Raw genomic sequence first — 12,792 nt, 5'->3', positions numbered from 1 at the left:
TCACAGGAATAGAGTTAAAAGGCATATGACAAGATCTAATTCCTCTTCCTCAGGAAAAGTAATGAGAATCTTGCCCTGCAAGCCACTTGCACTGTATTTTGTGAAACCACCAGAAACTATAATCACACACCAAAAATATTTAAATATACACTAATCACTGTGTTGATGGTGATTTAGACACAGACACAGAGTTTGAAAAGCCTCATTTCCTGCCTTTTTTAGAACACTGGAAAGCATAATTAATCCTACTTAGCATTAGCTAGGGGAGTTCAGCAAGCTGTCCTTCATGGCTTTCACTCAAACCATCTTTTTGTTAGTATGTCAGAAGTTCTTTGACATACAAAAACTCTAGAGAAAAAAATAATAACTGTAAGCAAGCATCTAGAAAGATCCAATCTATCAGAAAGCAGCAGCAGCTAGTGACTCAGCCTCCCTTGACAAGAAACCCAGTGTGTGTGAATTACAGATACAACACTGCAGTGTGGCACCAGATCATTCAATAACCTCCCCCACTGCACACGCACTCAAGACACATAATGCCCAACAGAAAGAGTGAGTGGAGGGGAATTTCAATTATAACCATAGTCCAAAGAGACTGCAGAATGAGCTGAAAAACACACCACAGGGCTTTAGCTTGATGTCTTTTCCTACACTTAGTATTAAACTGTTCATCTGGTTGTCCAACCAAAGTAAATGGAAAATCACGGGGGATATTTAAAACAGCACCCTAAACAGAACCTCTCTTCAGTCTATAGATATAGTCTGGATCAGTAAACAAAACCAGATTGTAATATCATTACTGGTAGCTAATTTTTTGAAACAAAATTTGGTGGAGTGACTATTAATGCAGGAAAAAATACAGAGCATTCTAGATCACATGGTAAATGGGACTCACTTATGCAAGACACATTTTAATATAGGCATATGTAAGATACATTTTAATACAGCTCTCTGCAAGACTGTATCTCTGAAGGACCAAGTTCCCCAATATATTGCAAAATAAGCAATGCAAAATGAACAGTGTCAATTTGGACGGTCTTTCTTCAGAAAAGGACTTGGAAACACTAAAGAAAACTACACATGAGTTATAATTATGGTTAGCCAGCACACAGAACACTATTAGGCAGAAATTTCATCTGCCTAATAACATTCATCCTACTCCATTCATCCCTAACTCCAAAGCAGAGCACATTTGTGAACGGTGAGGACACTCTGCAAGAACACTGCTCCTTTCCAAAGAGTCAGTCACACTGGGAAACACATGGGAGAAAAGCTAATTAAATCAAGCTCTTTGTCCAGCTAAATCCAAGGCCTTAGCTTCTATCAACTATATTGGCAGACAAGCACCTCAGCAGAGGTGTTCTCAACAATTCCCTCCCCAGCCTGCATGTGTATGACTTGCTAATAAAAGTAACATAGCCAACAAAGAAGCCAATTCTATAAACTGGAATCACAATTCACTTGGGATATGAAGGCCCACCTTCAAATTCTGCCTGTAAATGTGTGTATCTCAGCTGATCACCTAAGCATCATTCTAAGCATCACTCATATCCTTTGTTTCAAACAGAAATCCCCATGAAAAGGGGGTGATTTTGCCTCTGATCAGTGAGACTCTATTTTGCCAAGAACCACATGGGCAGCTTGGGACAGTATTTATAGAACACGGGACAGTAGTTATAGAACTGTCACAGCCACAACAGAAAACGTGGGTTTTGAGTATGCACAAGAAAGGCATATCAAATAGGAATTTTAAGAATAATGATGACAAGCTTAAAAACTTTCAGAAAAGGTGATCCAAATCAGGCCTGGGAATAACATACTCTTCATACTTCATATTTATCACAAATAAGTTCAAAAATAACCTTGTTTGTAATCATATATTAAGTTCACATTTCAAACTGCAGCCCACAGAGTCCCTGTGCCATAAGTAACTAGAGTCCCAGGCAAAAGTGTGGCAAATAAAGCTCACATTTGCTATATAGAGGTCTGCACTTCCATGGGAGACCAGTCAACTGAAGAATGTTTCAGCAGGAGTCCTTCAATACCTAATGAATGGAAGCAGAAATTAAACTTCCATGTCAAGAAAGGTTTGGTTTTTTTCTGTAATTGGACCAATCTGGAATGGAGATGATGGGTATTTTTCAAGGACAATCTTTAAACAAGGACTGAAACTTTTCCTCAGCAATGGGCTGTGGTTCATTCAGATCTTATGGATGAAATGCAGTTGATGACACACTGAAATTTGATGGGTTTTGTCTAAGGTTTCAGGTGGATATGAGAAATCCTGGATTCATTGAGCATAACAGCAGTTTTTTTACTGACAACAACAGAGTAAGGATTTAGTGTTGTGACTGCAAGTATTCAATCTGCTTGCCCCCTAAAATCTTTCACTAAAGAGTGACAAAATCCCCTCAAAGTCAATGGGGATGCTTGGTGAGGTTGGTTTAATTTTGCAGTGGAAGGGTATGTATTGCACTCATCATAAAGAGTCCAAAAACTTTAGCTCCTAATTTGCTTTTGAGTAACTCCTTGCACGTTACCTTTACAAAAAATGATAGGACTGAAGCTGAAAATAGCCTATCTACACACAGTAAGGGCTCCTATTACCAAGAGTTGCTTGGCCATCGCTATTCCATGAGCTGCATGGAGTGCACAGTGAAATGGATGGAAAGGCCTGAGTCATGAGGACCAAGACCACAGTTGAGTCTCCATCTGAGACGCTCCCTTCCCTTTGACACCTGCTCACGGCTGTACCTTGAGGTCCTGCTCCATGCTGCGTATGAGCTCGTTGTCGATCTCGCCGGTCTGGGCGTAGCGGAGCCTCTTGCGCTCAGCCTTGCGCAGCCGGTACTGAAGGATCCGGCAGTTCTTGTTGGCTCGCTCCAGTTCATGGCGCATTTCTTGAAGCTGACAAGCATCCTCCTCAAAGAAACTGTCCCTCATCTCATCCATCTCTGTCCTCAGCTCATCTATCTCGTTCTAGCACAGGGGCAAGAAGGGGACAGGGATGCAACAGGTGGGTCAGAAGCACAAATGTCAGCACGTATAGGGGAAGGCAGCCAAAATGGAGCTCCACCCCACAGGGACGGCATGTAAATACAATCCAGCTCAGTATAAGCACCGCAGCGAAGCAGGGAAGTGGCACTGCCCGTACGCCCCACGACAGAGCCATCTTAACGCTGCCTCCAGCGCTCCTGCCGCGAGAGAGGGAGTCTGGGAAGGTTCTCCCTTCGGGAGGCAGCCCGGCTCCCGCCCGACCCTGGTTCTTCTCCCCCACCCCCGCCGCCGCCCCGGCTCCTCACCTTGAGGCTCTCGTTCTCCTCCCGCAGTTTCTCCATCTCTTCCTCCATCTCCTCCTGCAGGTGGGGGCTCAGGGCTCCCTCGGGGCCGCAGCTCCTGCCGTCGCCTTCCGTCTCGCCCTGCTGCAGCCCCTCCGCCCCGGCCGCCGCCATGGCAGCGGGAGAGGAGGCGGAGGCGGCCGGGGGAGGCTCGGCGGGGGCGGCGGGCGGGGGAGCGGCGGAGGCAGGGGAGGAAGAGCTGCCGCTGCTGTGGTTGCTGCCCTTGGTTTGCATCTGGGCGGCCGCCGCCAGCCCCTTCCTGAGGTGGAACTGGATGAGCTCACTTTGCAGGCATCCCTCCTTCCAGTAGCCGCCGCCGCCCGCCGCCGCACCGCGGCCCTTCCCCGCGCCCGAGGAAGATGGAGGCGCCGGGGGCGCCACCCCCGCGCCCTCCAGCGGGGACCGCCCCGCTTTCCCCCGCCACTGCTTGGGCGGCGGCCCCGCCGCCCCCTCCCGCTCGCCCCCGCCGCCCCCTGCAGGGGGCCCCTCCTCGGCGGCGCCCGGCGGCGGCAGCGGCTCCTCGGCGGCGGCGGCTGCTCCTCTCCCGGCGGCGGCGGGCGGTGGTTCAGCACCGGAGCCGGGCTGGACAGCTCCCCGCGCCGGCCTCTCGGTGCCGCGGCCGCGGGCGGCTCGGGAGGCCTGGGCGGGCGGCGGGCGCGCCGAGGCGGCTTTGGCGGCGGGGGGCGGGGGTTTGGCGGCGCTGGGCGGCGGGCGCGGGGCGGTGTCGCGGGCCCGGGCCGGCGAGGATGCCCGCGGCTGCTTCCTGCCGCTGCTGCCCTCGGGATGCAGGCGCGGCTCGGCGGCGGCGGCGCCCCCTGCAGGCGGCTGGCTCATGGCGGCGGCTATCTCGGGGACGCGTCCATCACCGGCGGTGTCCTCCGCCTCCTCCGCCGCCGCCCCGAGAGCTGGGGGAGGAGATCAGGAGTAAGCGGTCGGGGTGGGGACGGCGAGGACGGGGAGACGGGCTTCCCGAGCACGGCGGGGCCAGCCTGCCCGCTCCCCGCCGCCCCCAGCCCTGACCCGCGCCCACCTGCGGGCGGAGCGGTCCCCCGGAGCGGCCGGGGAGAATCCGGCCGAGGCCGCAGCCCAGAGCCAACCGGAGCGGCTCACGGAAGGGCCCGAAGGGCTCGGCTAAGACAGACCTGTTCCCACTCCGCCTGCACATAGGGGCGTTTCCCCAGCCCTGATGCCAAGCCTTCCCCCGCCGAGCCGCCACAGCAAGGATGAATTTCCTTCCACGCGCAAACTTCCCTCTCCCTTGTCCTCACCACCAAGCCTGGGCTGCTAATGCAGATGTCTGCCTGCTGAAAGGCCTCGTCCCAGTGTCTATCACAGCCGGGTGGGGGAAAGCTACTGTACAAAGGGCTGCACACGTGGAAGCGACTACAGATTTCCCTTCAGCTTTGACAGCGACTCTTCCGGGGCAAGGTGACTCGGGAACAGAGGGTCATAAAGGAAAGGGGTTCTGCAATCAGCTTCTAAACACACATTCGCCCCAGATTGTTATGCCAGAATTTAGACCAATTCATATTTGTTATCAGTTATGCAGATCGATAGGTTATTTAGGACTCAGACTTAATCGCTCCAGCAGATTTTCAAAACAGAGGAAGCAAGGAATGCACCCTCACCCAGAACAAAATGTTATGTGGCATTCTCTGAAGGATGCTCACTCGGAAATTTACTCCTATAATGACACAACCAGAGCTTTCATGATCACAACAGATTATGAAAAAGGGCTGTTAAAAGCCATATCATGCTGCTAATGTCCCAAATATATTCTGAAAATAATGGCTATGATCCACAAACTGTTTTCACACACCCTTTATTCAACTCTCCTTAGGGAGAAAACACGGGCAACGGCAAAAATGACAGCATTCCTAACATGGCCTGCCCATTCCCACCTAGAACATGGCTTAACCATTCCCTGCTAGAACGGGAAATAAGAAGCACTACTGGGCAAAATCAATGCAGAGATTACACCATGCTCTGACAATTGGTTTACTCCCTGGAACATACTAGACAATGAGGCTGTGTTTGCTCTGCTCTCACTGGCAGGAGTATCTCATTTCCTCTCAAATGCACTGTCATTAATAACCTGATTTAAACCAATATTCTGGAAATTAATGCTCAAAATGACACAATTTGGCAGACACTTCCCAAGCATTAATTAGTAAAAGAAGAACAAAAAAAGCATGGGAGTTTAGAGCTATAAAACTTGTATGACAACACTTTATAAAAGAATTGCTTTGCATTTCTCTTAGCCACCACAAACAGAATTCCCACCCCACCGTTGTTTGAAGCTATACAGGTATGAAATAGAAGAAATGTAATTGAAATTAATCATCAGGAACCCTACGCTGTACCTGAATCTTTTAGGGAACTTTCACTGCAACTAAGACATCAGACTCAACCGCGACCTGCCAGAAAACAACCCCTACCCTGCATGCCCCAAAATCCAAGTTCGGCTACCGCCTACGGTTAAGTTGTCTGATTTTAGATAAATATATATATACACATGCATTTATATATATTTTTAGCTGGCACAAAGAAAGCCAAAGCCCCGTTTGAGACCAAGTCCGAAATCTCTGTCCTCACAAAACTCCGCAGCTCGACCTTCTCCCCAGAGGCTAACCCACGTGGCGCCGGGACGCGGCGTCTCCGCGGGTTTTCCTGTCGGGAACAGCTGTCCAGGCGGAAAAAAGGGGTAAATAAATGGAAGCAACAAAAGGGAGCGGTCCGGTGGCTCCACGGGCCAGCGCGGGGATATCCCGTGCCCGGAACTTCGGGCAGGGCATCCCCCCGACCCCCGGTTCTTTCGTCCTATCGGGCGCCCGCCTCTGCCCCGCCGAGAATTCGCAAACGCGGCTTAAGATTTGGGAGCGCGTCTGCCTTTTTTCCTGGTTTAAAGGAGCGGAGAGGATTTTTGAAGGTCTCCCCTCATACCTGGCGGGTTTGACGCATCTGAATCAGGAATATTATTTCCTTGCAGGGAAAAAAAAAAATAGAAAAGAAGAAGGGGAACAAAAAGAAAAAGGCTTTTGTTTTTGAAAAGAAAAAGCATCTGCATTACTCACCACCACTTTGTCCGCTGCCCGGCTGGCGAAATGCATGCACGGAGAGCCGGGCACCGCACACGAGGTACCCGCCGCTGCCAGAGCCTCTCAGGAAAATGAAGCAATATTCATGAGCTGACCTCACAGGGCCTGGGAGACGGAAAGGGGGGTGGGGGGGGCGTGGAGGGAAGAAAGCAGCGAAGGGAAGAGAAAGGAAAAGATTAAACGGCGAGAACCCCGCCCAGGCCTGAAGGCTGAATTACGTCCCTTCATCTATCTGCACATGGTGGAATAGGATTACAGCGCAAATGGGGGAAGGAGCAGGCTGCAAGCAAGGGATGCGCCTGCTTTCTCTTCCCAATGCACGCAGGCAATAGATTATGATCAATTATTTAGCGTCCCCTTCAGGGGAGCCTGCTCGGGCCGGGCAGGGGCGCCGGGCACCTTCTGTACGGGCACGGCTGCGGTGACAGAGCTTTCTTTCCTTTGTTCGCCGCCCTCGCCCCTTCGGCAAGAGCCCGCTGCCGCCCGGAGGGGGAGAGACAAAGGCAGCCCCGTCTCTGGGCTGGTGGAGATCGTTCCCTGGGGTTATTCAAACGCCTCAACACAGGGACTAATGGGCCACTGACCCTTTCTTTACCCGTGTCGCGGGCAAATCTGTTTTACCTCTCTGTTCTATCGTGAGGTCAATTTACCTTTGCTCTGAAGCACCTCAGGAGGCTCTTAAGGCTTTGCGCCTGATTACAAAGAAAAACGGGGAAAAGGCTTTCTTTCCCCTTCCCTGCGAGGAGGGACCATGTGATGGCTGTGTGTGGGAGTGTCCCGGACCCACCTGTGTCTGTGTGAACACCCAACAAGAATAAGGGGAACACACAGCTCAAGGGGAGCCGTGCTCCATTTGGGGTCCCTCTCCCTCCTCCTGCAGCAGCTGACAGGGTCGGGGGAGCTCCTGGGCTCTGCCTCAGCCCCGGCAGCGACATCGCGGCCGGAGGGGCAGGGGACACTTCCCTCCAGCCGTGGGGAGACTGGGTGTCCGGGCTGGAAACTCCTCCCGAAGGATAATTAAGTGATGATTTCGTGCCTACAGGTATACCAACATATGCGTACATGCATACATCTGTATACAAACTGTATGCACACATATACACTTGTGCATTCATATATACACTAATGTGTGTGCATACATATGTGCTAGCACCCCTACAAAATATGCATGCATACGCATGGGTTTGTACATTGCATGTACATATATACCTGTCTCTGAGGTTCTTGTGCAGCCCTTGGGCGAGGGCAAGCTCAGGGGAGACGGGCTGCCCCCTTTCCAGCTACCCCTCTCCTGACAGGACTCTCCACCTCTCCTGATATTCCAAGCAGGACTCAACACATCTAAACCAGCATATCTGGCATGCAGAAAGGTAATCTCCCCCATGCAGGTGCATGTCCTCCAGACTCAAGCCCTGGGTCTGCATGAACGGGATATATATAGATGTGATGAGGACAGTCAGAAAATAAGAAATGGAACATTAATGCTGAATAAGAAAATCAGTGGGATGAAGGAAAGCTACTTTTAAAATTATTAATATTTAATGATTTTATAGGCCTTTGAAACACAAAAAAACACTGCAATAATAGTAAACAGAATAATTGGTTGAAAACATGAGGAACAAAAATAAAAAATATTTCTGGAGTTGAAGTTGAGAAATTTTCCTGTGAAAGCAATAGATAGATTCTACTGGAACATCTAGGTCCTGAACTCAGTGAATATACAGGATAGATGTGTTAAGGTCATCACAACAACATAACATTTAATTTACACAATATCATTCAGAAGGACAAGCACAACAGTCCCTACTTTTAAGCACTGGGCATTATTTACCATCCTTTCTGCTCCCTTAGTGGGTGAGTTGCCTGGATGAACTTTCTGCAGATAACAAGTATGCAATGTGATGGCATTTTATACCTCCTACAACAAGTTTGATCATGCTTTTTTTTTTGGAAAGACACAGATCCTTATTTTCTCATAGTAGTGTCCAGATGAAAACCAGGTTCATTAGATTATCTTCACCTACATTGTCAGGCCATATGTCTGATAGTAAAGATCTATCTTATGGGTGTAAAAATTCCAGTTTCTCAGTGTGGTTTGGTATGGTTGACTTCTCAAAATTTCCATTCTGTCTAAACATTAGTGCTGACAGAGTTATAAAAATTGACATGGGCACAAAAATATTCTACTCATATCATTTACTTTTCTGGGGGAAATGGATAAAATCAACACAAGTTAAAGTACTTTTTTCTAATGCAACATATATTTCCACTAGGAAATTTTCTGCCAGATCTCTGTGGGCATTTTCTATTACTAACGGATCATGATAAAAAAGACACAATAATTATATCTAGCCTTGAGTAAGTGCAGTATGAAGACACCCATATATAAAAAATAATACAGTAAAAATTCCATTTATGAGCAGATTTTATTGTAGAGCCTCTAAAAACCTGTGGATTGAAATAGTACATAGAAGTAAGGGTCTTAACTTCACACAGAAAACAAGGGGCTCTCAGCTGACTACTGTAATTCAGAAACTAAACACTGACATGGTGCAGAACAGTTGTACAAATACATTGGCTCAAATGTCAGGGAAAACAATAGAAATAAAATACCAGAAATTATTTAGTGAGAAGTGTGGAACAAACCAGAAAATATAATTACTGATCCCATATAATTCCATGGTACAGAGAGATTTTGATTACCGAGAGCAATTCTGGTTCTCCATCTCAAACCAGGCAGGGTGGAAAAGAATAAGATTCAGAGAAGGGTGGCCAGGGCCTGAAGTGTCTCTGCTCGAGGAATTATGAGGTAGAAGTCTTCAGACTGGAGACAGGGTGACCAAGGAAAAATATTATTCAAGTCCTTACAATCTTAGGTAAGAAAGGTAAACAAATGTAAAGGGTTCACTGTTACTCACAGTCTCTTCCCACACAAATAATGCAGAGATGCAAAAGAAAGAAACAAGGAGGTGATGTGAATATAAGAGTCTACTTGAGTTTAAAAAGTGATTGAAGAAAGTAATGGAAGAAAAATTTGAGACAAAAAAGGGCAAACGTTCAAAACCCTCCTCTCCTCTGACTATTTTTCTGATCTGAGGGATGATCTGGGAGAGGTATTTGTGTGTGTTTTTGCATTCTCTCCCAACATCTACTATTGCCCACAGTCAGACACCTATCAGTAATATAAAAATCTTGGCTCTGTATGACAATTCTTATCCTGTTAGTATCACACTCTAGCTTTGCCCCTCTCTTCTTTTCCAACTTACTTTGTTTTTGTCATTTTTATTTCATTTTTCTGCCTTAGATTTAATTTTGTGCAGAACATTGGCAACCTGCTGCACCCTAGTAGAGCATACCTATGACCTTTTTCACTACTTTTTTGTCTTCAATAGCTAGAGTTGTTTTGACTCAAATTAGAGATGCAAATACCTTGTTTTCTAGTCCCATTATTCCTTGCTCATGTAGAGACACATTTTTGTGTTCAGCCAACAACTGCTTTAAGTTGTATGCAGTTATGCAAGAGATGAAAGTACAGGAAGAGAAAGGAGAGGAAGAATTTCTCCTCCAAGCAGAGTCTTAGTTTAAGTCATGTAAGTTTCTTTTCCTAAGTTAAGAAGAGAATCCCTTTACATAGCAACCTAAAAGTGTGACCGAAGCACGACCTCCTAGCTTTCAGTAGAGAATACTTTAATAACAGATTTCAGAAGAGGCTTGGAGAGGATGCTTTTCCAGGAAAATGCCTGTGTGGCTCACAATTGCTGTACTTTCACCACTTGCTTACTCACCTCCTGTGCCCTCTTGGGAATACGCTGGGCTATGCTGGTGCAGAAAGAGAAGCTTCTGGAGCATGCAGTGCTAATTCATGGTACTGGCACTGCCCCAGCTGGCAGAGGCTGCAGTTTATCTCCCTGCCCAGGAGGATGTGCCGGACACGACTAATTATACCCTAGGCCAGGGCCTGTTTTCTCTGTCCATAAAAAAAAAGATAAGTTTGAGATTTTAATTCACCAATTTCTAATATGTTGACTCAGCACCTCAAGAGGTAATTTGAGAATAAACAATAAGTACATTACAACTGTTCTATTTTCTTACTTACTTGTAAATGGAAAAGCTTTCCAGAGGTACTGCATAAAAGAATTTTACAGCACCAAATCATCATACTTCAAAAGGTAGAAACCTTGGTGTTAGATAAGAATAATACTTGGCTGAGAAAACAAAACTAAACCCCAGATATTTTAAGTTCATACAACTCAATAGAACAGAAATAACAGCACCAAATAATTTCTTAAAAGACACATAGTTTGGCATACCTGTTTAGCCAGATAATTATATAAAATCATGGTGGTCTGATTGCCATTTCTTCCTCCTTTTTCCTCCTCCTCCTCCTTAACAGCTGCTTCTCAGCCAGAGACAGCTATAGCACGGCACACTGAGGCTGTACCTTCTGTTCATCAGCAGACCCTACCTTCCAAGGGGACAGGATGCCCCACCAAAGGTACAGCAATGCCATCTGCACCCTCCCTGGCAAGTCATTCCAATGGGAGAAGTAGGTCATGTTGCCTTTTACTGCTACATAAAGGATGCAGCTTCAGCTTTCATACCTGTAAGGGTTTGCCTATATCCCTGTTCGGGTAGTCTGGATCTCATAAACTGCATCAGACCTCTCTGGGTTTAACCATTGCATTCACACACCTCACTGGATTCTCAGACTTAAGATTGTGAGAAGGCAAAAAAATTTAAATTGTAATGAAAATTAGAGGCATCTTTTGTTCCACCAATGGAGAATAAAACTAGGTGAAATTAGGTGTATTGCTTTTAATAACTAAATTCTTTTAAAATAAAGGCTTAGTTCTAATTTTGCTATCACACACTCCATTCAGCCTTTACAAAGGCTTCAGGAAGTTTCATAATCCTGGCTTCTATTCCTATAGCAATCAATTGTACATATTGTTCAGAGATAATGACAGAAGTGAACATGCCCTGAAACAGGCCAATTCAGCTCAACCATTTTTTATGATAAAAAAAATTCTGGAATTGCTATACCTTATGTTACTAGGATGATTTAAAAAAATTTATCAATTTTGAATTTAAGATACTGAAAAAGGTTACTGTATTGCTGTGTTTGCTGCCATTCTACTTTCTCATACTCTCTTCAGAGGATAAGATTACAGTAAACTTGCATAAATGCTATCACACATGCATGTATCTGAGTAGTCTATATATTGCATTAGCATCTAAACCTCATTGATTATTTAATGAGGCTAATGGTAGAGAACCAGTAGAGAAAATTTTATAGCCAAGACTGTGGGAATGAAAGCCAAAATATGGAATTCCTCTAGATTGATCAGTCTCGTACCCCATCTCATTGCATTTTACGTAGCATGCTCACTGGCTGCTGAAGGTAAAGAATATTCCTTTGGACACTAACACAGTACCAGTATGTTCAAACAGCTTTTCCAGGAAGAGATTTCCAATACAAAGTACTTTTGTTGCAGATGATCAATTGCAGGTGATCTCAGAGCTAGAATGGACGGTCTTAAAAGAAATTAGTTATGAACAGGCTGTATTCCAGGGTCTGGAATAGGTCTCCCCTAACAGGGAGGCTGTGCTACAACCTGTCCATCACACTGGGAGGTGACCCACAACCAATATGAAGGTCTTACTGTCTATCTTAAAGTCCTCATTGTGACTTTCTTGAGCAGACTGCAGAGCTTCTTACCTCATGGTGTTCCACCACAGCTTAAAGCAAGTGAAAACAGTGGTTCTAGCATCCTAGGGGGTTTGCAGACTCCTTCCTCTGTGCCTAAAGAGAGTTTGGGAGAAGTAGGACCATCCTAGTCTCATACATCTGTGACCAGCAGAACAGAGTACTTTTCAGGGCTCTCCACAGTAGGTGATTTTTCTTCATTTATTTATAGGCACTGGAATTCCCAATTCCCTTTGGATGCTAGGAGCCTTAGGTCCTTATCTTGGAAAGGCAGGGAAGACGTGACAGAGCAGGTGAATAAACAGTCTGCAGTTTGTTAGCTGAGAGGCTTGAGAGTATTTCATGGTTTTATTTATTCCTCATTTAATGCTAATTAAATTTTTATTTCCTCCCTGTTAATTTGGTATGCTTGTTTTGATAACTTATGGATGTGTATAATTGTTTCGTCTGGGACTGTATCTTCCTTCTCTGACTTCCAGGTGGCATCACATTACTATATACACAAGCTTCCAGATGAAAATTCCACCTAGAGTTTCCAAAATCTGATGTTAGATAATTAGTTGTTTTTCCACCTGTGATACCTCCTGAATCATTCTCTACTTTTTTGTCCTTTTCTTAAGGATAATATCTCTTTTTATTTTGTCTGTGG

The 12,792-nt window shown here is 46.2% G+C and overlaps 1 protein-coding gene across 3 annotated transcripts in view; it reads right to left on the bottom strand.

The window, feature by feature from the left end:
* The window catches only part of MTCL3 (MTCL family member 3), a 35,045-nt gene extending 30,873 nt beyond the window's left edge, over positions 1 to 4,172 (bottom strand). For all 3 annotated transcript variants that reach the window (XM_088053079.1, XM_088053078.1, XM_088053077.1), the window contains exons 1-2: positions 3,303 to 4,172; positions 2,755 to 2,979 (exon numbers count right to left, since the gene is read on the bottom strand). In XM_088053079.1, the coding sequence (XP_087909205.1) occupies positions 2,755 to 2,979; positions 3,303 to 4,172 (1,095 nt within the window). The remainder of the gene's footprint in view (positions 1 to 2,754; positions 2,980 to 3,302) is intronic.
* Positions 4,173 to 12,792: the final 8,620 nt, after the last annotated feature.

This window comes from Pseudopodoces humilis, chromosome 3 (genome assembly GCF_049639895.1).
Source record: "Pseudopodoces humilis isolate 2021_Gansu_Grassland_sample_001 chromosome 3, ASM4963989v1, whole genome shotgun sequence".
Classification (NCBI taxonomy): Eukaryota; Metazoa; Chordata; class Aves; order Passeriformes; family Paridae; genus Pseudopodoces; species Pseudopodoces humilis.
Note: the sequence above shows the minus strand (reverse complement) of the source record. Positions and strands in the feature narration are given on the sequence as shown.